Raw genomic sequence first — 27,613 nt, 5'->3', positions numbered from 1 at the left:
ATATTCAATTGTCATTAAGGCTTTCAGCTGGTAGAAGGGGCCTCTGCTCCCTCACACACCAAGTCCGTAGAGACAGGCATTAATTCGGACTCCGGAAACAGGGTTCCTTTTGTCTAAGTCGTAGATCTCTGAGTTGCTATCTGTGCAACTAGGGCAATGACTTTAATCTCCCTGAAGATCACTTTCTTCAGCTTTAAAAAAAGGCAAGGGAGTAGCACCTTCCTCACAGGATCAATCCAAGAACTAAAAAGATAACACAGGCAAAAAAAAAAAAAAAAAAGTTCTGGTCATCAGTTTGAACTCTTTATATTATTATTTTCTTGAGCAGGAGAGCCACCAGAGCATCAGAACCAATGGTGGTTTGGTGCAACAGAGGGCCAACACAAGTGAGGATCTATAGATCCTAAGGCATCCTATTGAGGACACTTCTCCTAAATGGGACAACACATACTCTCATAGCTCTTACCCATGACTTCTATCACTTAATGACTTCCCTTCTCAAGGAAGCTTCTCAAGCTGTTTGCTGCAGCAACAAGAGCACTGTGCAATGCTCTAATGTTCCAGGAGTCTGACTTAAAACTGATCTGTAGTTAGAGAATGTAGGCTGTAGTGGGCATAAGGATCTACTACCTTGCCCTGATTATGGTCAGTTCTCCCCGTTCTGGTACAAGGTGGGAAGTCAGGACACAATCAAGGTGCAAAGGGTGATGCAGAGAAGAGAAAGCCCTAAAAGGAGGCTGAGGAAAGGAATAATTATCCTTAGCAGCCTACTGAGCCCTTCAGCCAGGAAAGATATTTCCAGATGGCAAGTTATAATTAAGAAGGCTGGTAGGCGTCCTGAAGTCCAAGACTAGCATTTCTCAAATGCTACTACATGTATCTCCTGTGACTGCTCAGTGGGGCTTCCATGCTTAAGAAAGTTAGGGAAATATATCCACCATGTCATCTGGAGATTTATATTATATATTAGCGTATAGTAAAAATTTTGTAAATTAAAAAAAAAAAACATAGTCTAATTCTGTATTTCTGAGAACTAAACATAAGAATTTATACAATTACTTCTATCTTAGAATGCTAAGTGACTTCTTGTTGAACATGTGAGATATGGTTGAAAAGCTAATCTATACTAATAAGCAGTCAACAGTTTTAGATACAAAAATGAACCCTATGGCTAGGCTTTCACAGAATGCTATTTCCACAAGCCCAAAAGAAATGCACTCTTCACTTTTATAGGCGCTGTTCCTGAGAACACTTGGATGTGTGAAAGGCTAATGGGATCTGCTATTTTATTTGTGTGACCTGATTTTTACTGTCTTTTCTAACTCCAGATGTGCTGTGAAGCTTTAACATGGGGCTTGAGGGCTGGCAAAGGACAACCCATGAGCCAAATCCAGTCTACTGCCTGCTTGTGTATAGAAAGTTTGTTGTGAAACCCAGACATGTTCTTTGCTTAGTAAGGTTTCTGGCTAAGTTTGCCACACAACAGAGCCAACTAGTCCTGCCAGAGATCATGTGGCCTACAAAGCCTAAAATATTTACTATCTGGCCCTTAATAGAAGAAGCTTTGCGACTCTAATTTCTAGGATTACTAATTTAAAATTAGATGACATCTTTCTAAATGTATGATTATAGACTTTACTATCCATGTTAATCCAATCTGGAGAATATCCCCTTAATAAGTTTATCTAATGCCAGGAAAAAAAGAAAGAAAAAAACCCAAAACCTTAAAACTGTCATGGATACAAAACTAAAACATCAAAGACCAGCCGTTCCATAAGAGTGCAAAAGTCACAGCATGCAGACAGTCTCAGTGTTTTGAGAGAGAACTAAGAGTTGCACATTTAGAGAAATTTTTTTTCCCAGAATTCTGACTTAATTTTTAAAGCTTTACTAAGTTGTCTTCTTAAAACTCTAGACACTTTCCAGAGTCCTTCACATCATTAAAATTTTAATCTTGTTAATTTATTAATACACTTAAATTTAGCCTCTTCTGAACACTAATGAAAATCTTTATTTGAATTATAATTAATTGGAAAGTTCTTGAAACATGCAATTTAGTTTAATCAAAAGTGAAAATTCTCATCTTTCCTCAGTAAAGATAGAACTTCAGAGTTATTACTCAGTATGTATGTATGTAGAACACTACATGCAATTTGAATAAAATAATCTAATACTTAGAGCTGTTTTTTTATTGAATTGCAGAATTTGTTGAGACCTACATGGGTACTGTGATAAACATCTTGTGTTGGTATTTTAAATTAACATAATATCCTGTAAATCAAAATGAGTTTCCAAAAACTCTAAAATAACATGATCACAGACTTTTTGTAAATATTGAGATAACAATTATGATTTTAAATTGCCTTGAAAGAATATACTGAGCATATTCTTTGTAGAATCACTGATGGTAATCTATTACTACATTCTTATCCTAAATTTTAAATAGTCCAAAAGTTCTTTAAAAATAGTTAGTCTGGGGGCACCTGGGTGGCTCAGTGGGTTAAAGCCTCTGCCTTCGGCTCAGGTCATGATCTCAGCGTCCTGGGATCAAGCCCTTCATCGGGCTCTTTGCTAGGCAGGGACCCTGCTTCCTCCTCTCTCTGCCTCCATCTCTGCCTACTTGTGATCTCTGTCAAATAAATAAATAAAATATTTTTTAAAAATAAAATAAAAATAAAAATAGTTAGTCTGAAGACTTTAACGTTGATCATACATCCAAATACATATAAACTCCACCTGAATGTTAGAGTAAATGGAGAGTAATGACATCACATGGAGAATAAATGACATCACTCAAGCCCACTGAGGGCACTTGCCCTTCTGAAAAGTTTACTTCCCTTTTGGAGGCTCTGAAAAAGAATACCCAGTCCTAGAGCAACTTACACTTGGACAAAGAACTGAGAAAAGGGAGTAGAAATGGGACATAGCCCTTAGAATGATCTATTAGCATTATATATATATTTATATATATAATTTATATATATATAATTAGCAATGATAGCTATCATTTTTTGAGGATTAATATAGTCAAACTGTAGTAATTTCTGTATATTATTTTTCCATGTGCTAATTCAATAATGGAGATATTATCATTACCATTTGTGATTAGGATGTTGGGAGAATTTAACCTTGCCAAAGGTCAAATAATAAATGATAACAATGATAGGACATGCTTACTGGACTTCAGTGTCTAGGCCCTCATAAATATGCCTTAAGATCTAATGGACAGGGGCGCCTGGGTGGCTCGGTTGCTGGGTGTCTGCCTTCAGCTTGGGTCATGGTCCCAGGGTCCTGGGACCGAGCCCTGCATTGGGCTCCCTGCTCAGTGGAGGCCTGCTTCTGCCTCTCACTCTCCGTGCTTGTGTTCCCTCTCTCACTGTGTCTCTCTCTGTCAAATAAATAAAATCTTTAAAAAAATAAAAAGATTTAATGGACAGATTCATTAATTGGAGCAGATGAAAGATGGAGCAACAAAGCACATTTAGCAATTTTAAAATCTGACTGATAGCTCAGGTGTCCGTGTTACGATCCAGAGTTGGAACTAACACAAAGCTTATGAGGAACAGGAACAGGTCTCTGAAATATCTGGCATTGCTATACATCCTGCTCAAGTTCAGTTAACTGTGTGGTCCCTGGAGAAAGTGCGTGCCACTGGTAATGCTAGGGGGGAAAATAAAAAACCGACTGACCCAGGAGAGTATACTTTCACAATCAGAATCGAAGCCATCCGATGGCTTCTCTTTAGGTCTGATTACTTAAATGAGCCTGGGATAAGTAGAATCCAAGAGAAAAAACTGACTAATGGCACACAAAGTAAATTGTTGGAAAAGCCTTATACTACCCCAAAACAGAAGACGGACGAGCAACTGAAGAGCAATATTTACAGAGAAGAATTATAAGAAGGCATGGTAAATGTATGTACTCACGTAGTGATTCTAAACTTGAGTAGGAAAGATTCTGGTCATGAATGAAAATAGTGTTTTTTGGTTTTTTTTTTAAAGATTTTATTTATTTATGTGACGGAGAGAGACACAGCGAGAGAGGGAATCCAAGCAGGGGGAATGTGAAAGGAGAAACAGACTTCAGTCAGAGCAGGGAGCCCTATGCAGGGCTCAGTCCCAGGACCCTGGGATCATGACCTGAGCTGAAGGTCGAGGTTTAATGACCAAGTCATCCAGGCACCCCTGAAAATAGCCTTCTGATAGTGAGGATCATTAGAATTGTAATGTCTTGGCAAAAGGGGTTAGGTAGCATTCTTCAAAAAATTAAAAAAAAAAACCCTCTAAAGTCTTTTTATGATGAATTTATTATGACTAAGTGGAAAATCTAAAAGGGAAATGCTAATTTACTTCAGCAGGTTCTACACTCATCCTCCTACTGTTTAAAGTAGTAATTTTTGGTTTTTTAAATATTTTATTTGAGGGACAGACAGTGCACGAGAGAGAGCAGGGGGACGGGGAAGGGCAGAAGGAGAGGGAGAAGCAGACACCCCACTGATCATGGAGCCCCATGCAGGGCTCTATCCCAGGATCCCCACACCCCCCCCCCCAAACACACACTGCCCTACTAGAGATTATGACCTGAGCCTAAGATAGACACTTAACTGACTGAGCCACCCAGGTACCCCAGGTAGTAGGTTCCACAGTGTGGTTTATGGACGCCTAAGGCATCCTTGAAAACCTTCCAGAGGATCTATAGGGCAAAACTACCTTCATAAAAATTATAATACAGATGTCACTGGCCTTTGAATTTAACTCTTATGACATTTGTAATGATGATGCAAAAGCAATGTGGGTATGACGGCTGGTACCTAAGATGAAACAAGGAATGGCACAAAACTATACTATTGTCATTGCATTCTTCTCTACTATGATATGTGGCTAGACACCCTTATAATATGCTGCATAACAAATTCTAAAGTGTGTGCAAAGCCCTTCTACCACTCACTGAATTTAGATGGTTCTCTCAAGAAAAGGCACTTATACACAATTGAATTGCAAGCTAAATTCCCTCCATCATAAGTTAACACTTTTACTTAAAGGAAAGAACATTTTGCAGATAAACTATGGTTATACAGACTTGAATAGTCAGCATATAAATTCTTAAAAAAAGGAAGTGAAGAAAAATAATAGCATCTGTCCACCTTGATAAAATCAAGCTTCCAGGGAAAAAGTAAAATTGTGGAAAATTTGAATCTGCCACCACAAACTTAGGAAGCTTCTCAATACATAAATTTTTTCTGATAAGATCAGTGGTGATATTAATATAAATTTTGGATATTATGTAGTGAAATAGGTCAATGTTTCAGCATAACTCAATCAATAAATATACACTAGATGACTCATACATCATGTTACTAAATCATGGATTAAAGATTTATACAAAGCGTCAGATAGCTCACTGGATTTTAAGGTGACAGTGTGAAAAGTGGATTGTTATGATTTCATGTTTTACATTGCAACTGAATGTTAAAAAACTATTAGTCAAATTTTGGTATATATCAAAGACTATCCGAAGTTATCTAAAAAGGTCTACTAAAATACTTCTGTCTACATATCTGTATAGGGCTGGAATTTCTTATGCTTCACTAAAACCTATTACAAACAACTGAACCCTGAAACAGATATGAGAAGTTGGCTGTCTTCTATGATGCTGGAGATGAAAAAAACTGCAAAATATCAAATGATGACATTTTTTAAAAACTTTTTATTTTGAAATATATAGTTATTTTTCATAGTATTGTTAACATGTAAGGAATTTAACTTTAATTATTTTAAAGAAATTAAATCTTTTTTTAATTACCCACTTTATATTTTGAAAACAGTAAACACAGAAACAATCCATATAAACAAAAGTTCTTTTGGAAAGTTTTTAGAGTATAAGGGAACTTAAAACCAGGCAATCTGAGAATCATTTTTTTTTTTAAGATTTTATTTATTTATTTGAGAGAGAGAGAGCAAGCGAGAACGAGCACAGGCAGACACAGTGGAAGGCAGAGTCAGAGGGAGAAGCAGGCTCCCTGCGGGGCAAGGAGCCCGATGTGGGACTAGATCCCAGGACGCTGGGATCATGACCTGAGCCGAAGGCAGCTGCTTAACCAACTGAGCCACCCAGGCATCCCGAGAATAATTGTTTTAAGGGTACTATCCTAAAAGCCTTTTATTTTTTTCTAAAGGTTTTGTTTGAGGGAGGGTGGCAGATGAGGGAATGGGACAAGCAAGCTCCCTCCTGAGAAGCCCAACACTGGGCTTGATTCCAGGACTAGAGATCACATCCTGAGCCAAAGTCAGAGGCTCAACCAACTGAACCACCCAGGTAACCATCCCCCGCCCCCCCTTCCCCCACAAAAAGCCTTTTAGATGAAACTGATTTCTTTCCTATTTCAATTGAAATAATTTAGTAAGTGTTCTACAAATTTCACTCTGGCATTAAGACAAGCAATTAATATTCATGAACAACAACTATGTACCATAAACAAAGCACTACAAAATGGGCAGCAGAATGACTAAATTAAGACCTTTAACTCAAACACCTGCAGATTCTGGGCATGTGACATAAATACATAAAATAATCTCCATATAAAAATATTCTTCAAAGTCTCCACATTATTTTTCCGTCAGTCATGTTATTTTTCACAGAAACTTCAATTCTAAGAGTATGGCTTTCATTGTAAAACTGTCATAAGAAAGCAGTAACACAAGTGTCATCACAAAGAGTCATGGACCCTACTGTCTCTGGCTTCTTCCCTGAGTTCAGAGAAACTCTCTCTGGCCCTGTTCCAGCTGGACCTCTTCCTTATGGTGAAGAATCTGCAGAGGCAAAGAAGGGACTGTGGCTCTAGGTGGTCTGCTCTGTGCCTCCTTCTAGCATCTGTTAGACCACCTTCCAAAAGCCTGAACTCCAGAAGTCTCTGGCACAAATATTCCTCAAAAAAACTAAAACTTGAGCTACTCTATGATCCACTAATCACACTACTGGGTATTGATCCAAAGAAGAATATGAAAACACTAATTCAAAAGTATATATACAACACTAAACATAGGTTCATTTAATCATTACTCATAATAGCCAAATGATGAAAGCAGCCCAGTGTCCACTGATAGATGAAGAAGAGGTGGCATATATATACAATGGAATACTATTCAGCCATAAAAAGGAAAATCTTGCCATTTACAACAACATGGATAGGTGTACAGGGTACAATGCAAAGCAAAATTAGTCAGAGAAAGACAAATACCATATGATTTCATTCATATGTAAAATTTAAGAAACAAAGCAAATGAACCAAGGGGGGAAAAAAAAAGACAACTCAAAAAACCAGACTCTTAACTATAGAGAACAAACAAATGGCTACCCAAGGGGAGGTGGGGGGATGGGTGACATAGTTGAAGGGGATTAAAGAGTACACTTGTGATAAGCACTGAGTAATGCATGGGACAGTTGGATCACTATATCGTGCACCCAAAACTAATACAGCATTTTATGTTAGCTACACTGGAATTGAAATTAAAAATAAATAAATAAAATAAAGAGCAGTAAAAAATACTTCTTTGCCAAATGAGTTTGAGTTTCTTTCATAAGTTAGGTCTCTTCTCTATGTTTATTCTCCTGACGGATGGGACCCATCTCTCTCTGCACGTTAAGTACCCTTAGACCTGAAGGATAGCCATGGGGTGCTGGACTGTAGTGGACAGAGCATGTACTAATAGTGGGACAGCGTTGGGGCCAGAAAAGCACAAGGACAAAGCATGGGCTGAAGACTGGCTCTCCTGATAGCACCACTTCCATCCCAAATGTAAACTTAGCCTTCTGGGTTGTTACAAAAGTCTATTCGTTAAGGGAGGAGTAGATGACATATTTCATCTCCCTCCCCTTGCCGATACAACATATTTTATACAATAGTGTGTTGCCCTGATTTATAACCTGATTATCAAAACATGAAATGTGGGTAACTGTATGCTCTTGCCAGGCTGCCACTATTAAGGGATGAGCCTGGTTATGAATGTTGGCCTAGGTGCAGGGCAGGCCTAGGGGACAGGGAAAGAAGATGACCAGAATACCTGGTAGCAGACACGGATCGGTCCAAATAATGAACTTGGCAGTGGATAACTTTCCAAGGGACAACCAGATTATAACATCTGGATGTGAAGAAGGTATGTTATACGGTGAGGTTTCCAAAAACCTTCTCCCCAAATCCTCACCAGTATCACTATTAATTGCAATGCTAATAATAACAGCTGCTACTTACAGAATACCTAATGCAAAGCCAGGCATATAATGTTGACTGTGTTATTGCCATGTCATTTATACTTTCAAGATTTTCTTATCTGTGGGAAAGCTTTGGAACTCAACTGTCTATTTCTATTTAGCCAGTCCCGTTTATAATAATTCTTATCAAGAAATCTGCTTACACTTCTGCAGGGTGCTTGATTGTGGAACTGTAAAGTATGTGCATGTAGATTAGAAGAATTTACCTGATCTGTGGAGGGATTAAATCTTGGCACAAATGGTAATTAAGTGAGTTAATCTGCTTCCATATTGATTCCAAGCTTGTAACTCAATAACAGGCTCTGGGTGAGTGCAAGTTGAACCCTTTTGAGCAATATGGGCATCAGGCATGAAACTCTTCTTCTATGCCAATAAAGTGTCATCTCTTGATTATGACTCCTTTTATTGCTTTTCCATAACTCCTTCAAATGGTATTCTAGATGGGCTATAAAGTAGTTAATCAGAATAAATTAAAATTTGTACTTAGCACTAAAATGTAAATTAATTGTAGGTTTTCTCTCAAATCTAACCATTTTAAACATCTGGTATATATATTTTAGTGCTTCATTCACTCTAATGGTGATAATTTTAGCAAGTTGTTAAAACTACTTTTCACTTCCTCATCATAGCAGTTCAAAGGATGCAGCTAATGTATCAGCATCGAAGCATCTCTCACAAACTCATTAGAGAAACAACCAATCCTCTTTGGTTCATCATAAAGTAAAATAGAGCAGAACGTTATCATCTGCCCACTGCCAACCACACAATGAAACCACTGGCCTTACCGTGAAGAAAGTTTAAAGTTTTCAAGAATCAAGGACATTAAGTACAGAAAATTAATCTTTTCACTGCCATTTTTTATACTTCTGAATATCAATTTTCACCAGCTGTGATAGTTTCTTTTTTAACATCTGCTGGAGAGTGGAAAAGATGCATAGCGATTGTATTTAAGCATAGCAATACTTTTTTCTTTTTTTTTTTTTGATGATTAAGGCCAACAGAATTATGGAAAATTCATGACTTGCAAATGATATAAATTATATAAAGATTGAAAATGCTCATAACTTACTTTTAATTAAGTAATAAGCCAGAACAGATTTTTCAGTAGTTTTGAGTAATGTGCATTGCAAATGACAGGCAATAATTCATGCAAAGAGGATCATATATTGAGTTCAAGATGTTCATATTTCATTTTTACATTGCAAAGCTGTTTCAATTCAGTTTTTTCTCTTAGAGCTTTGCTTATCCCCATTTTGTGTTAAATAGCCAACTTGACCAACTGTTTCCCCAAAATTATTCACTATTTTACTCAATTGTTTTTCTGGTTTGGCTTCTTAAATATAGAGGGCTTCGATCCTAATGCTTACAACACTGGGCTGAGAGCAAAGAAAGAATCCAGACAGATCTCTCTTCACATCATCAAATGTTCCATTTTCATAAATGATTTTCCCTGGACTTTACTGAACTTGTCATTTGTGCAGCTTCATATAGACACAGCTTCAGAGATCACATATAGAAAAATCACATTTTAAAAAGTAGACAAAAGTTGGCAATCCAGTTTTCAACAAAATGGTGTATGGATATACTGCTTATCTGATTTAAGTCTGCTTACTTATCAGGTAGGCTGAGGCACTGGAAGCTTGGTGATGCCAAATAACTTGTAAGACAGAATGATGCTCTTGCCAAAAAAGAAAGAAAATTTATCATGGAAGAGTAAAGGCAAATCAGGTAATTCATATTCTCATAAGGAAAGTTATTAGGTCATTTTTCTTCACACATAAGAGACTTTCAGATACTCGATTAAAAACATTTTTTCTGGGGGCGCCTGGGTAGCTCAGTGGGTTGAGCCGCTGCCTTCGGCTCAGGTCGTGATCTCAGGGTCCTGGGATCGAGTCCCGCATCGGGCTCTCTGCTCAGCAGGGAGCCTGCTTCCTTCTCTCTCTCTCTGCCTGCCTCTCAGTGTACTTGTAATTTCTCTCTGTCAAATAAATAAATAAAATCTTTAAAAAAAAAACATTTTTTCTGTCTTAATATAAGTCTCAAAAGGTTACTTAAAACTATTTGTGCCTTATCAAATTAAATGTCAAAAAGAATAAACTTAGGAGCATACAGTAGGCATTTTAGTTGACTTCTCAAAACACATGGCACCCTAGGTGATTCTCCAGTCTAGGAAAGAGCTCCTCAAAGGCAATACATTAGCATCTCCAGGTGTTATCTGCAGACCCAGAGCTTGTTAAAATCCCAGTCTCCATCTCCTTACCCTCAGACCTACTCCGTCAGAGTCTCGATTTTAGCAAGTTAGGTCCCATGATTCTCAGACAAATGTAAGCACTGCCCGGCCACACAAGTGTCTCCAAAGTGGATTTTAGATGTGCCTGTAACATTGAGTCTAGGGGGTCTCAGGCCATTCACTCCTGCCATAGATAGCTTGAAACACATTCCAGTTTGCCAGAGGAGCATTACTGATTCCTATATGGGCCATGAAATTTTTAAAAAAGGTTAGAAAGTCCTTGATTGAGCTAATCAAGTTCATCCCATGACCCCTTCCAGAGATGGTTTAGGAATGGGCACAAAATCCAACTTCAGCCAATGAAGCACGAGATAGTCTTTTAGGGAGTGAAGGAGACTCAAGGAAAATTCTTTTGTTCCTAAGATCCCTCAAAGAGAGGCACTTTCTTATTCTTCTGGTTATTGCTGCATCAGGAGGCTATGCCTGAAACTGCTCATGTCAGTCCTCCTAAAATCCTGCTGATGAAATCAACACCAAAGACAACAAAGCAGACAGGTTGAGAGCAACTCTGTTCTTGATAACAAGGCTGAGCCACAGAACCAACCAGTCCTACCGCCTGCATCACCACTAGATTTATTACATGAGGTAATGTATTGCCTTATTTTTTTCAGCCAATTTGGGTTGAGGTTTAGGTTAGTTGCAAATCATCGTAAGACAGAGAAATAATGGATAATTTTGCTGATTGGGTCCAAATTGCTTCATGCATTTTTAAAGGTAAAGCAGTTCTGATACCACAATCATCTAGAGCATTATCTATAATTCTAACCATTCACTCGAGATTCCAGAAATACAAGTTCCCAGTGAAAACTGAGCAGTGGAGTTGAAATGAGTGTAAATGAGGTCTCCTCCTGGCACAGCATTTATTCTCAGTGTTTGCTGAGTGAATGAATGAATGATAGCACAGGTGCACAAAATTAAAGTTGCCTTTCAAAACATTTATAATTACCTTAAATTCCATTTGATTTTTACCTCTTCTCTTTCTGAAATCTACCAGGGCTCATTAAAAAATTACTGTTGCTAAGGAGTCCCTGTCAACATCATACACTTAGGTAATTTCACTGTCATATTTCTCTAGGTCTTCTCCCAGTGTACCTAGTTTTACGGCATGGAGATATACCCGTAATATTAGAATAATGCAAAGTAAAATATATTAACTACTATATCGCACCACTCCAAACCATGGGTCCATGCAGTATCTTATATTTTTCTATGTATTCAGGGGTATTTGCACAGCCAAGAGATAAGTCTCCTCACGCCTAAGGAAAAGGGATTTGCTGGAGGCCTTATGTTCATTTAAATCCTCTCCTAGAAGAGGTTACTTTCTCATGGTAAAGGTGGTATCTCCCTTACTGATACAGGGAGATTTATTGTCAGAAGAGAAGAGAGTGTTGCAGAATGTCAGTGTCCCTTACTTGTTTTCCTAGAGAATGATGAGTATGTAGTATATGCTCGTGTCACTGATATTTCCTATGGACTTTCTCCATGAATATCCCAACTTTCTGGCCCTTCAAGGTATGAAAACCCTAGGCATGGGTTTTCAGAGTCTCTTAGAGTTCCCAACAAGCTTCTGCTTTGGTAGCTGCCATGTTTTCCGGCTTAATAACATCCCTCTTACTGATTTTTTCCCTTCCCTGAAGCACTTCTTCTTTTCTTAATGACGCTTCCTGCACTTGAGAAATTCTTGTTTTTGAATCCTATCTGAGGTCTGCTTCTGGGAGAACCTAATCTAAAACAGGGTCATCCCTTTTCAAGGTGCTCATCCAGAACCAGACTGTACATCTGTTTTAGGGGTAGCAAGGAGAGGCAGCCAAAAATTAAAATCAACAGTAAGTAGGGACATCATATAGTAGGAAAAGGAATACCGAAGAAGGGCAAATAGAAGAAGTGCGAGTAGAGAGGTGGTCAGGGAAGGCACCTTTAGAAAGTGAATGTGAGCTAAGACTTAAAAATATCAAAACACAAGGCACATGTCAAATGTCTTTTTAAATGAACAAAATGTAAACTTTTGGATCTGCAGTGACTTAAATACAATTATGTTCCCTTGCTCCAGAACAGAGCAAAGCAATAGCAATTTCACTCTGTGTTATTACCACTCTGCTTTATGACACATGGAACCTGCTGGCCTCCATCTGACATACTGTGCATTGGAGAGTCTGCTCAACTCAAACTTCTTCCTTAATATTGCTACTCAAATCAATTTACTTTCAGTTCCAAGGGTGACAAGATTGTTGTCTACTAGGTGGAACATGGCTTTGGACAACCCTTCTGCTATTAGAGAATATTCTTTGGAGGCAGACTTGGCAATTGTATCTGTACTTCCATGCTTTCAGCACAGGTCATAAGCACAGTGTCCCTTACCTTGCCATCCAAGAGAGATTTCTCACCAGGGAAGAAGCTGCAGCTCCAAATGGCCCCGGGAAGTCTATATGTAAATAGCAATGGAGTGGGACTTTAATCCAATGTGGAGGGAGTTTGATGAGTAGATTCCAGAGAGAAGGCAATACAGTAAATCCAAGTATCTAACATCATTAAAGAGTGTTTGGTGACTCCTAAGTTGAAAGTCCATTTTTGTTAAAGGACAGCATGTTAGACAATCACTTGATTGATATGATCAGCCTTAAAATGCGAGTGCCTCACTCCCTATGAGAAAGCCTGTATGAGGGCTATTGAGGAGACAGAAACATAGAAGTAGGGCTCCTTCCTCTGGACTCACAAGAAGCTTCCCTGGCCTGAGGGCCTTGCTGTCTTGGAAAGGACTCTGAGCTCAGAGACATGTGTTTCAGGCAATTTCATTAAATGTCTTATAAATTATATTACATAGTTTGCACTTTATCCCAAAGGTAACAAGAGATCTAAGAAAGGTTTTATGTACAACCAGACCCGTGATTTAGAAAGCTCATAGAGGCTGCTGTGTGAGGAATAGAGCAGAGGGGAGAAAAGGAGAGATCAGAGACTGCAGAAATGTGATGGTTATAACGGTTGTTTAGGAGAGAGGTGAGCAGAATTCAGGCAGGAGGCAGAACACTTGTTCTCTTTGGAAAGGCAGCTGTGGCTTAGGGGAAGACACCAGTCGCTGATCTGCTGTGATAGAACACATGCTGAGATAACACTTAATGTATCTGTACAACTTCCACACCCCTTTTCGTGGTGTCAGGCCATATTTCACGTTATTATCTAGAAGTATATACTGTCTGTGTTTAGGACAACTTGAGATAATTTAGAAGTTAAAAAAAAATGCCAATTCTCTACTGAAGTTGAATGTATAAGCATACCCAATGAAAGGAAGTATACTCTCAGGTATGTATTCAACAGAAATGCACACATATGAGCACCACAAGATGGGGATAGTCATAGCAGGGTTATTTCTAATAGCCCCAAATTCAGAACAAATCAAATATCCATCCATCAACAATAAAAATAGATAAGATGTGGTCTATACAATAATATGATATACCTAAAGACATAACAGAGCAATGGAAATTAAATATTAGCACAAATCACAACATGGATGCTGTCACAAACATGCTGAGGAGGAAACGACAGGCACAAAGAATATACAGTGCAGAATCCATTTATGTAAATTATTTTTACAATGAAAAAACTAACTTATAGTGAAGTGGTACAAAAATACGCCACCCTAAAATATGGCTGTTTGACAAATTATTTTAATCCAGTTATTTTTAAGAAACTCAACACAGGAGAAGTTTTGAAAACCAAGTATAAGTTACCCTGTTGTAAGAGATATTTACATATATGAAGGAAAACTTCATTTGTAAGGGTGCCTCTCTCTCTGTAGCAGGAAAGAGTGGGGGGATGACTCAATCTCTAGAATCTCTTATCAACAGAGAAACAACAACTTAAATACACATAACAACCTTACTTATGTTTACTGTGCTTTTCCCTACAACCTGCCATTACCCACTCCCCAGCCCCAACATCCTTTCTGTCTTTAGTTGAAGATGGTATTTAGGGTGATGACTTCTGGCCATTTGAGGGAGTTACTCCATATTTCTGGGTCACTCCCACATATACAGGAGATATACTGTGACTAAACTTTTGTTTTTATCCTCTTAATCTGTCCCAAATGATTTTAATTCTTAGACCAGCAAGAAGAACGTTGCAAGGTAAAGCAAAAATTTTTCCTCCCCAACAATAATGTTGGAAGTAGTAGTTCTATTTGGTGAGAGGAAGTGGGTAGTAAGAAAGGTGGAGCAAAAAGGGGCCATCTGAGATGTTGATAATGTATGGTTTCCTGAAGCTGGTGGTAACTGAAAGGAAAGGTTCACTATGAGAAAATTCATAGAGCTCTACCCATCATGATTTGGCCATCTTTTTGTTATACTCCTTAAAATGTTTATAAAAATAAAGGTGCAAAGAATCACAAATTCATAGGAAATTAGTCACAAATATATAAAAAGTTATGTTCCTTTCTGCTACCAAAAAAAAAAAAAAATGCGGTGCTGAACAGGATATTTAGAAATAAAATAAATTAGGCTTCCTGTACAGGAAGCAGTGACAGTAGCTTTACTATGTATCTAAGCTGAGTTATTACGACTAAAATATTTGACCACAAATGTTCAAGTAGCTAAATGTAAAAAGAGAAGGAATCTGCATAACTTAGTTCTAAAATGCAGTATTATATAGGTGAAAGCAAATGGAGTTGGAAACACAAATTATGTGTTAGAAACCGAGGAAAATACATCCTACCTAACATTTATCAAGCACACACTATTCTTCCAAAAGTGAGATAGAAGTTTGTATTTTCATTTTCTATTAATACAATAATTTCATGAGGTAGTTGGTATTATTATACCCATTGACAGATTATGAAGGTGAGACTCAGGTTAAATAATTTTCTTCTGTTCCCACAACTAGGAGATGACAGGGCAGCATTTGACCTCAGACCTGATTGACTCAACCTGTTGCATATATCAGTGGGTGGATTTGGGCAAGTCATTACACCTCTGTAAGCCTCAGTCTCCTCTTCTGTGAAGTGGTGGGGGGGGAGGTTGTAGACCTCATATTGCCAGACCCCCAGATTGGCTTTGAGTAGCAAACAAACTGGATGTGTTCACTGTTTGGATTCAAAAGGACAGGCTAGGTTAACTACGAAGAAAATCTTTTCCAGAGCTGAACTCAGCAGAAATGGTAGCCTCAGAGGCAAGAATCTCAATTATGGCAGCATTCACTAAGTTGCCTGATCAGGAGAACCAGTAAAAACAATCCATTGTTAACAAATACACATTCCTGGATCCACTCTAACTGTGCAGACCACAGTCTCCGGAGCAGGGTCCTGGGAAAGTATCTTTACACCACTTCCCACCCCCATGGTGGCTGTTCTATTCTTATGATCAGTAAAGGTTATGAAACAATTTATATGTAAACAGCAAATCATGGAACACTATATCAAAAACTAATGATGTACTGTACAGTGATTCACATAATAAAAATAAAACAATGAACTCTGGATTTCAAAATTCAGATAAGTTTCTCAAAGAAACTATTTTTATCCTGACTCTCAAGTCATGTAGGAAAAAAAATAAATAAATCATGATTCAATAAATGCTTTTCTGTAGGGGTCTAGTGTAGGATCCAGGCAGGATCTAGGTAACCAGCTTTCTGGTAACAATATTGGGATAAAGCTTGAAAGATCTAAAGGGTATAAACTTTAACTCATACGTAAATCCTGAAGATCTAATGCACAGCATAGTGATTATAATCGACAATGCTCTACTGTTAGCTTCAAAGTTGCTAAGAGATTAGATCTTAATTGTTCTCATCACAAAAAGGAAATGATAGTTATGTGACATAGGAGACATGTTAGTTAATGCCTTAATAATGACATTGCAAATATAAATGTATCAAATCAGCACACTGTACATCTTAAATGTATACAATATTATAAATTATATCTTAAAAAACAGATAATTAGTTTTTCTCCATTGAGAATGATATTTGTGGTGGGTTTTTCATAGATGGCTTTGATGATATTGAGGTATGTGCCCTCTATCCCTACACTTTGAAGAGTTTTGATCAGGAAGGGATGCTGTACTTTGTCAAATGCTTTTTCAGCATCTATTGAGAGTATCATATGGCAGATGAATGGATCAAGAAGATGTGGTATATATACACAATGGAATACTATGCAGCCATCAAAAGAAATGAAATCTTGCCATTTGCAACAACATGGATGGAACTAGAGCGTATCATGCTTAGCGAAATAAGTCAAGCAGAGAAAGACAACTATCATATGATCTCCCTGATATGAGGAAGTGGTGATGCAACATGGGGGCTTAAGTGGGTAGGAGAAGAATCAATGAAACAAGATGGGATTGGGAGGGAGACAAACCATAAGTGACTCTTAATCTCACAAAACAAACTGAGGGTTGCTGGGGGGAGGGGGTTTGGGAGAACGGGGTGGGATTATGGACATTGGGGAGGGTATGTGCTTTGGTGAGTGCTGTGAAGTGTGTAAACCTGGTGATTCACAGACCTGTACCCCTGGGGATAAAAATATATGTTTATAAAAAATAAAAAATTAATTAAAATAAAACCAGATAATTAACAAGCCATTAATATCTTACTTTCAAATAGATAGTTTTGTTGTTTTTTTTTTTAAAGAAGGCACTATACTCCCATCATTTCAATTTTGTTTTCTGAAAGGTATGTTTATTATAACCAAATCTTGTGGTTAGAGTCAAAACCATGTTCTTTGAATACCTGAAAAAAAGAGGGAAGTTTCCATTTTGTATTTAAAGCTTAAAAGACTGACAGAATGATTCAAAAAAGATATGAAAAGTAGGTTCTGTCACTATTTTTCTACAAAAACACTTGAGAACTTCTACTTTAAGTACTTGGTTAAGAAGACGGTTTTAGAAAATTGGAAACACAGATGATGTGATTTCCTGCTGAAGCTGATGTTATCCAATGTAGTATTTCAGGACTTGAGGAGTTAAGAGACCAGGGATAATATGAGATATGGGAACATAGTGAAAGAGTTACAAAGACAAAATTTGACAAAATTTCCCTGTACATAACTTTGTAGCTGTGCCCAGCCAATCCTGGAATTCCTGCTTAGGAACAGTACAGGGGCTAAGGGCAGGCTGTCCCACTATGGGCTACTTTGGCAGGAAAAATTACTCTAAGCTGAAAGCAATCGAGACCCGATCAGCTCAAGAGAAATTTTGCACCTCCCTTAAACACACAGAAGGTCTTTCCCAGAATAAGGATCACTCTCAGAGATAATATTATCAAAGTGGTCCATCTGCATGGCAGGGCAAACATCTAATTACCAAACATCTGCTCTTCCTAGCACCCTATGAAATGTATTCCTTTCCCCTGAAGTCCCAGACTCCTACCCTTGGTTGAGAATGACATGTAGACCTCATATTGCCTATCCTTGGAATTTTCATATCTATGTGGATTCCCCATACATGCTCTACTAAGTTTGATTTTCTCCTGTTAATCTGTCTCAAGTCAATTCCATTCTTAATCCAGCTAGAAGGACCCTTGAAGAGGACATAATTCTTGTTCCCTGACAACAGCATTAGGAATACTTACCAAAGCAGCCTAATAAAGAACATTCTAGAGATACATAAGAACATCTGAATAACAAAAGTAATTTTGAGTATTTGCAGAGTAGCAATACCCAGTATCAAAACACAGTAAAATTCAAGATAGAGTGGACAACAGGCATAAGAAAATTGCTTTCATGAGTGATTCTGGCAGCTCTCAAGAAAAATGATCAAAGTTCCAAAAGATTTTAACAAGCCCGAGGGGCATTACTTTGGAATGATCAAGAATAGTTTATGTGTAGACACAAATGTGGGGGAAGAGAAATTTCTTACGAAAAACAATTTTTCTTCTAGACAGTGACAGGGCAAGAACAGAAAAGAAAAATTGCCTGTCCTCTGAGCTCTACTCAGCTCAATTAGTGAGATGTCACAACATGAGAGCAGTTTGGATTGGCAGACAGGCATAAAGGAAAAAAAAAAAAAAAAAGGAAGAACACTGGCCCTTAGGAGCTGTTTTATCCTGCCTCTGAGATGGGAAGCAGTGTACCGCGTTTTGGAATAACTACTACTATATTAGAGAGAGGTGATGTGTTCTAGAGTATCTGCCCTATTAAATCCTCCCAAATAATCCTGAGGAATGAATCACTGTGCTTCCCTTAATTCTATGGCATATATTTCACACTTAAAACAAAGCCTTTTCAAAGGTGCAAACACCAACACCCCTCCCCACACAAGAATGGTACACCTGAATGTACTTAATCATGGATAAGCTTGGACTGCCTACCATTTTAATGCTCAAGAATAGGACTTCTTACTCCATTACAGTCTGGGTCTCTTGCCAAAATACTAAGTCCAAAGTGAGCAGGACACTGCCAGGAATGATTTGGACTAGCCTAGAATGAGTGGGAGTTGGGCTGGTCAAAAAGAAGCAAGAAGTCAAAACTGGTTAAGTCGAATTAAAGCTTATGTGTAGCTATATTTTTCAGGTAAACAGATATTCAGATAGAGTGACAGTTTCCACATCATAACATTTTGCTATTAGTTAACAAAGTAGTATTAAAATGAGCACAAGCTCTTTCTTTGTAGAAATATTTTTTTATCCACAAGCCTCTTCTAAGAAAGAAATATTCATGCTAAAATATTTCTATGCATCTTTGGAAAGAAAGTATTCTTTAAAACATTATTACCTTACTATGAAAAATAAAATGCACTATACTCATTTTCAAATTTAGATCACTTCTCTTTGGGGAGAAGACAGACCTTTAAAATTGCAATTATTTATAAAAAAGCACACATATTTAATTTATATCCTCTCATTTAGTTGCAAACATAATCAAAACTCAAAAATGTATTTAAGTAGGCAACATATAGGGGCGCCTGGGTGGCTCAGCGGGTTAAAGCCTCTGCCTTCAGCCCAGGTCATGATCCCAGGGTTCTGGGATCGAGCCCTGCATCAGGCACTCTGCTCAGTGCAGAGCCTGCTTCTCTCTTTCTCTCTCTCTCTCTCTCTGCCTGTGTTCTCTGTCAAATAAATAAATAAAATCTTAAAAAAAAAAAAAAAAGTAGGCAGCATATATTTTTAAAAAGAATAGGTAATGAATCTCAATGTATCATCCCTCCCACCCCCATATACACTGTTAACACACAGATTTCCAACCAAAAACAAAATAGAACTTCCGGGAACTCTTGCCTTCGATCACGTGAAGAATTCATAAGGGGAAATAGAAGTCCAACAGAACTTTCATGTCCCTACATTTGAGCTTTTATTAAGGAGAATTTCAAAATAAAAAAATAGCAAAAATATAAGGTTAAATAATTTACTCAACATATTATAGACTATAAAAATTTAAAATATATTATGTATTTTATTATGCACAGGAGAATCAAGGGCATCAGCCAACTGACCTGATAATCCAATAAACTATTTAGAAGTTTTCTGCCTTGATAAGAGTTTTGAGTAAACTACATGCCAGAACTATTTAGCATCACAAATATACTTAGCATAAAGCTATTCAAGTATTGCTGTCACTTTGGCAGTTCTAGAGAAAAAGCCATCACATTGATAGTTTCAGGTTTAAAAGGGATGCTTTTTATGAGAGATTATAAAAATTGATTCCACTGACAGGTTCAGAGCAGTGTATGAGCTTATGTACATAATACCAACCTTTTTTTTTTTTTTTTTTTAAATCACGGAGATTTCAGTGGGGATCCAACAGTCAGGAGTTTTCAGATCAATTTTGAAATACTCTTTGGGCAATTATAGTTTGGAGGTCCCTATGTCTTTCTTCGAGAAGGACTAGTGTTTTTGAGAATTTAAATGATACATCATAGCATAGGAGACCAGGGTTCTAACATTTTTTCTACAGAACTAGCCACCCACTTATCCAGAGAGAAGGCTTTTTTTAAAATAAAGCATCTAGTAAACATCATTTGACAATACACAAGGTAGTGCACTAGGGGTTAGAATGAGTTACAAAAATAGAAAGACCTTGCCTTCACAAGACCTCCCATTCTACAGAGAAATGAAGAATGAATAAGCACATGTAGGTATGCTGACATTTACCCAGACATGTGCATTATATATACATATACACAAATTGTATATATGTTTACATATATATTTATTAACTGTCTGTTTGGCTCAATCTGACATATTCAGAATTTTCCTTTTGTACAGGTACTGAAGATATATGTGCCTCTCTTACTGCTAAAATTTGGGTTAGATGTTTTTCTAAGCACTTACTTATGTGAACAGAACAGAGAGTACTAACCTGGTTCTAAAAATAGGAAAGTAAATCTAAACCCGAGAACTAATTGGAAAGGAGACACATAACCTAAAGCCAGTAGTGAAACTGAACTTTACAAAAAATGCTCTGTGGGTGTAGCTCTAACTAGATCATATTTCCAGCTTAGGAAAACATATAGCCATCTTTTCTAAAGAAAACTTGCCATAAATAATGGAAGTTGGGGAATATTTCCTCAATAATGAAAATTCCTGCCAACCCAATTTATTTTCAGAGGAGTTAAGAAATTATGGGTAACTTTCAACAGTTTTCTATATAGTACGTAACATGCACACATACATACATCACACAAGAGGCTCTTATATTTAAGAGCGAATATATAATGAAGTCAGCAAAGATTGGTTTCCACAAATCTACTCCCAGGTAAAAAGTGTGCTTGCTTTAGAAAAGAAATTGCTCTAAGGAGAATTTCTTCTAAATTTACAATTTTTTTTTTTTTTAAATAACAGTATTCTTCCTTGCCGTTCAGAGACTTACAGGTAGAGAGGGAAGCCTTATTACCTAATGCCCCTATCAATTAAATTATGTTAAAATACAAAGTATAGATTAGGGTGAAGTTTTTCAATTCAAGTTGAATTAAGGCACACTCATGCTAGACATCTGAAACCTCTTTATAGCAGAACACATACCACATACCACACTAAGTTTGATTTCTCCTCATTAAAAGCCAGGATTCGTTTTGGAGCATAGCAAACAAATATCTCTGGAATGCTAATATTCCCTTTTTGAAACCAAGAGTTAGAAATACCTCTTGCAGACAGCCCCATCCTCACATATTTTTACTTATGGAATTTACCTAAGTTATTCTTAAAGTTGGGTTCAATTCTTTTTTCAGCTTGTACTACTTCTTAAGGTTACCAGTTTCATGTCAATCAAGCGTTCTGAGAAAGTTTCCTTTAAGTCAAAACAAGTTGACAATTATCTTTATCTTATTCATACTCTCAAATTTGATAGACATACTTCTACACATTTGCCTTTGCATACTGAAAATAGAGTCTTGAAGTCTGCACTCCAGTGAAGTCCCTTTAATCCCTTGGTAATTTCCTAGTTCATAAAATTAGCATATTAAAAATCGGTGTTTAACGTGTTATTAAGGCTTAGCTCTCATTGAAAGTTATGAGAAAGAATAACTACCATGTATTGTTTATAAATGCTTAGTAGTTATTTTTCTTTTTATTTTATTTTATTTTTTTAATTTATTTGACAGACACCTCACAAGTAGGCAGAGAGGCAGGCAGAGAGGGGGAAGCAGGTTCCCTGCCCAGCAGAAAGCCTGATGTGGGCCTTGATCCAAGGATGCTGGGATCATGACCTGAGCAGGAAGGCAGAGCTTTAGAGCCACCCAGACACCCCAGTTATTTTCCTTTTTAAATGTCTGGAAAATCCCCTAGGGAGGGGGAAAGAGTCCTCATACACAGAATTCACTAGAAAAATTTTCCTTGTATTCATAAACCTGTCTTATACCTTTCTTTGTACTAAAGCAAGGCTTATTATCTCCTTAGACCATCTTTGCTCTGATTGTTGCTCTCCTGTTTTTATTAATCATATTGTAATATTTCGCCTCACCAAACTACAATATTTGTAAAGTTTTGGGGGTTTCTTTGTTTTTACAATCTCTATGTTGATTTTATGATTTTCTGCCTTGTCTTCCCCCATAGGTTTGTAATAGTTTTGAGAGAAGAAACTATGGTCACTATCTAACTGCATAATCTTAAAAAAAAAAAAAAGAGAGAGAGAGAGAGAAGAGAGAAAAATTAAAATACTCTGCCATCTTAGAACATAACTATTTTTTGGTGGAATGGTAATTTTTCACTTTTCAGTGAATTATGGGTCTTAACAAAACTTACGAGAAAAATATCTAGGATGTTGGCCTTAATTGACACATGGTATCTACTTGCATGTCTGTATGCATTCAAATTAATTAAGAATGGAAATATGGATTTCCATTCCATTAAACAATCTGTATGGAAAGTCTAATCAAAAGGGGGATCAGAAAGTCTAATCAAAAGGGCAGAAATTAATAGAATTAGTAATTGAAGCCTGTGCATGCAGCTATTCTGTTAAAATAGCTGCATGATTAGAAAGGAACTATATATACATATAGGACTCCTTTCACAACTTTAAGAATAAAGAATTTTCAACAATCAACATGTGCACTAACTATTCAATTGATTAAAAAATACATCTGTCCAAATCTGATAACCACTATATAATCATGAGAGAAATTTGAGGTCTTTATTAAAATTCTTAACTAAATCTTAGACTGTTACATGGGTAAAGGCAACTAACATACTCTAATCAATTTTGCTGAGGATGGCAATTTTACTAGACATCTGTATGGAAGGATATACTCCAAATTCTATTTATGAAAATAGCTTTGACTTTTTGGGTAACAAGTAGAGAAATAGCTTAGAAAAGATATGAAAAAAACTGGAAACTTTAGTGAGGTTGAGAAGAAAAAAATAGATGAAGAGTTTGGTGAAGGAAAAGAGTACCCCATTTTTGGAGTACATGGATGAAACCATTAACTACTTACTGCCATAAAGTACTTGACATTCTCCCAACATTAGTATTTATATATATTTTTAGTATTTATATTTAAACACACACACACACACACACACACACACACACAAATCACTTTTATAATATGAATAGTCAAGTTATATTTCAAGACCATACAAAACCAGGTGGATTATTTTTCATACACATTATCATTGCCAGTAATACCAACTTGGTCTCTGCATTACCTAGGAGTGGACAAGACCTCCATTACTAACTCTCTTATATTACTCTATGTCCTCCTAACCCCTCTTTTGAACTTGTGATAACTTTTTATGAGTTATTTATAGCAAGAGAATGACTTCCATTTCCAAAGGAAGTAATCAAGTGAGTAATTTTTTAGTTGTTTTTTTTGTTGTTGTTGTTGTTGTTGCTTCATGTACTTTACCTGATTCTTGAGATCCAGTCTGGGACATGGGCGACCTCCATTGTAAGGTTTTTCTTTTAGCCATTTGGACCGAATTCGCACTCCAATCCCACAAGATGAGCTGCAAGACCCCCAACTAGACCAGTCGCTTAACTTGCAATCAAATGGGCATGGGATGACACACTCTTCTTGAATATAACCTGAAAGAAAAAGATTTATGTGAAGGGAGGAAAATCTAGGCAAAATGTACTGATCAAATTTACCTCTTTATAGAAAGTAAAGAGTCACAGCTCAGATTGTTCAACAACATCGCTGCAATGGCTTCAGTGATTTTCTATTCAAATAAACAGACAATGGTTTAAGAAATAGGTAATATAGTCACATTGCATTCCAAATTTGTGCCATCTTATCACTTTATAGCCAATTCTGGGAGGGAAGAGCAAAGAAAACGCAGTTACTCCTATTTTCTGTTAGGAAGAAATAAATTATCGCAGGGCTAATGATGGCACTATCTCCCCTCACTGAGCCTTATGTTCTATAATTCCCACAACTCACCATCTGGAATCAGGGTGCATAAAAGAATGCACCTTTTTTAGTATTTGTGATCTGCAAAGTTTTCACTAAAAGAGCTCTTGATTCTTACTTCCAGGTAGCGTGGCTTGGAGTTGGGAGGAGGAGAGACAGTGGACCACAAATTAGGAGAAGCAGGATATTATACCAACTAGAGGAACGGTGAAAAGTTCCATGATGATATTGACTGGAATCAAGAGACATGGGTGGAAACGCACAGGTAGATGCTCTAGTTATCGGGACTTATTCCTGTCCCAGCCCACTTCCTGCTATAGTCTTTTTCTGGACGATCCCATTATTTAACTATCGCCTCCACTGATCATTACCAAATATTTATTTCCAATTCCAACCTTACTGACTTTTCTAAGACCTACTGGTCCACTCTAATTGGATGCCTGATTATCTCCAAATTCAATATATCTAAAAGTGAGGCCATCAATTTCCTTTAAAGAAAAAAAAAAAGAAAGAACGAAAGAAAGAAAAGAAAAAAGCTAATTCTCTTGTATCATTCATCTTAACTAAGTGCAACCTATCTGATCCCTGTACCCTGGTGTCCATGCCTGTATAATTTTATCCCTTTAAGTTTGGGTAGAACATTTGACTATAATAGAATTCCATTCCCATGATTAGGTTATAATATATAGTAAAAAGTGAGGAACTTCACCAATATAATACATCAAATTAGTATCAAATTTTGAGCCCTGAACTCATGACCTCTGTGGACATACCAGATCTACATGCAGTTATACAGCAATTCCTCCTGGAGGACTGTGAGCTAACTAAACAACTTCTGCACAACAAAAAAGAGACCATGTAGAGAATGCAAGACAGCTGTGACACAGTAACTAAAGAAACCGCCATGCCTAGTGCTGTGAAGTACAGTGAGAAAGGATAGTACTGAGGGACCATAAATGGGTTCGTCTATCCGGGGCACAGACACAAACAAGCAAACAAACAAACAAGGTTTAAAAAAGCACTAGAATGAAAAGAAAATAGCCTTAGAACCTTGTCAAGTAGAAAACTGCTAGAACTCTCTCCAGGTTGGAGAGGCTGGCTAGGATCACAGTGATATTCCCCCTCTATCCTCCGGATAGGAGGAGGGTCCAGGCATCCTAGCCAGACTACCACTTCAGCAACCCCTGGGCCCCTAGCCCACACCAGCCCCAGATGCCCTTGGGGCACAGAAAAGGCCACAAGTTAAAAGAGTAACTAGAACATAAAGGATCCAGCCTTAGATCTCTGCCATACAATGGGAAGGCTGCTGGAAATCTCTCCAGGTTGGAGGGCCTGGCAAGTGCCACAGTTTATTTACTCCTTCCATCTTGATGATGTGGACAAAAATGGGATCCAGGCACCACAGCTGGTGAGCCTATTGCCTCTAACCAACACTAGCCACAGCTGTCCCATCAAGGAGGCCCCAGGGCAGCCCATACTGAGATACACCTGGTCAGTACTCACTATAGCTTCAGTTATCTTTCCGAGGTGGTGTAAGCACAAAGCACCCCAGAACACTCCAGGTCTGCACCACTTACGCACTATATAATTTGGCAGGGGGAGCCCTACCTGGAGTGCTTTGGGAGCACCTGGGCCACTTCCACCTCAGCTCCAGCCATTGTGCCAGGATGCCTTGGGTGTGAAGTACCATGGGGGACACAGCCCATGCCCATATAGCCTCCAGTCATCCCACCAGGGTGCCCCTTCTGTGCAGAGTGCCCTGAAACACCCAAGCTTACATCTACTTCAGTTCAGCTGTGTTTCCAGGACAGTCCCAGCCTGGAGGGTCCCAGGATCCCCAGCCCACCACAGCCACAGCTCCAGCAGTGAAAGTCACCAGATATACCTCTAGTTTAGGCGAAGTAGCTGTTTTACCAAATTCATATAAACAAAGTCAAGCAAATGGGAAGACAGAGGACAATTTCCCAAATGGAAAAACAAGGCAAAACCTCAGGAAATGAACTAAGTGATGTGGAAATGTGCAATATGCTTGATAAAGAATTGAAAGTAATGGTCATAAAGATGCTCACCAGACTAAAGAGAAGAGTGAATTAACTCAGGGAGAACTCCAACAAAGAAACGGAAAACATAAAAAATAACAATCAGAGTTGAAGAATACAATAACTGAAATGAAACATACACTGAGGGGATCAAAAGAATGAATCAGTGGTCTGGAAGACTGGGTAATGGAAAGTGACCAAACTGAATAGCAAAAAGACACAGGAAAAAAAAAATGAGAATAGGTTAAGGGATCTTTTGGACAGTATCATGTAAACAAATGTATGTATTATATGGAATTCCAGAAGGAGAAAAAAAGAATAAAAGGGGCAGGAAACTTATTTGAAGAAATAGTAACCCAAAAATTTTCCTAACCTGGGGAAAAAGAGATATTCAGTTTCAGGTAGTATTAAAAGCCTCAAATAAGATGAATCCAAGGAGGTCTACACCATGACACCCAAAAATAAAAGTGGCACAGATTAAAAATAAAGAGAATTTTAAAAGCAGCAAGAGGGGAGCAACTATTACGCACATGGGAATTCCCATAAGACTATCAGCTGATTTTTTTTTTTTTTTAAAGAACTTGGCAGGCCAAGAAAGAGTGGCAAGATATATTCAAAGCACTAAAAGGAAAACAAAACAAAACCTACAACTAAGAATACTCTATCCAACAAGATCATCATTCAAAATTAAAAGAGATAGTCTTTTCCAAACAAAAAGTCAAAAGAGCTCATCACCACTACACTTACCTGAAAAGAAATGGTAAAGGAGCTCTAAGTGAAAAACAAAAAGTCATAAAGAGTAAAAAAATGAAAGAAAAGGGGACTCATAATAAAAAGATGTAAAATATGACAACATATACATGAACTATAGAGCAGGGAGTAAAAATGTTCTTTTAGAATGTGTTGAAGCTTAAGTGACCACCAACTTAATATAGACTGCTATATATTTAGGATGCTATATATGAACGTCTGGTAATCACAAACCAAAAACTTCTAATAGATACACACACATACACACACACACACACACAAAAAAAAAAAAAAAAAAAGAGGAAAAAAGCCAAACAGAAGACTATAAAAAGTCATTAATCACAAAAGAAAGGAACAGAGAAGTATGTAAACAACCAGAAAACAATTAAAAAATGGCAATAAGTACCTAACTATCAATAATTACTTCCAAAGTAAACGAGCTAAATGCTGTAATAAAAAAATGTAAGTTAACTGAAGGGATGAAAACCAAGCCC

The 27,613-nt window shown here is 37.4% G+C and overlaps 1 protein-coding gene across 1 annotated transcript in view; it reads right to left on the bottom strand.

Moving 5' to 3' along the window:
• Positions 1-27,613, bottom strand: part of THSD7B (thrombospondin type 1 domain containing 7B) — a 733,321-nt gene that overhangs the window by 165,998 nt on the left and 539,710 nt on the right. Inside the window, exon 14 of the mRNA XM_059166739.1 lies at positions 23,827-24,005. Within this exon, the coding sequence (XP_059022722.1) occupies positions 23,827-24,005 (179 nt within the window). The remainder of the gene's footprint in view (positions 1-23,826; positions 24,006-27,613) is intronic.

This window comes from Mustela lutreola, chromosome 3 (genome assembly GCF_030435805.1).
Source record: "Mustela lutreola isolate mMusLut2 chromosome 3, mMusLut2.pri, whole genome shotgun sequence".
Taxonomy (NCBI): domain Eukaryota; kingdom Metazoa; phylum Chordata; class Mammalia; order Carnivora; family Mustelidae; genus Mustela; species Mustela lutreola.
This window is presented reverse-complemented; position numbering and strand designations above follow the sequence as displayed.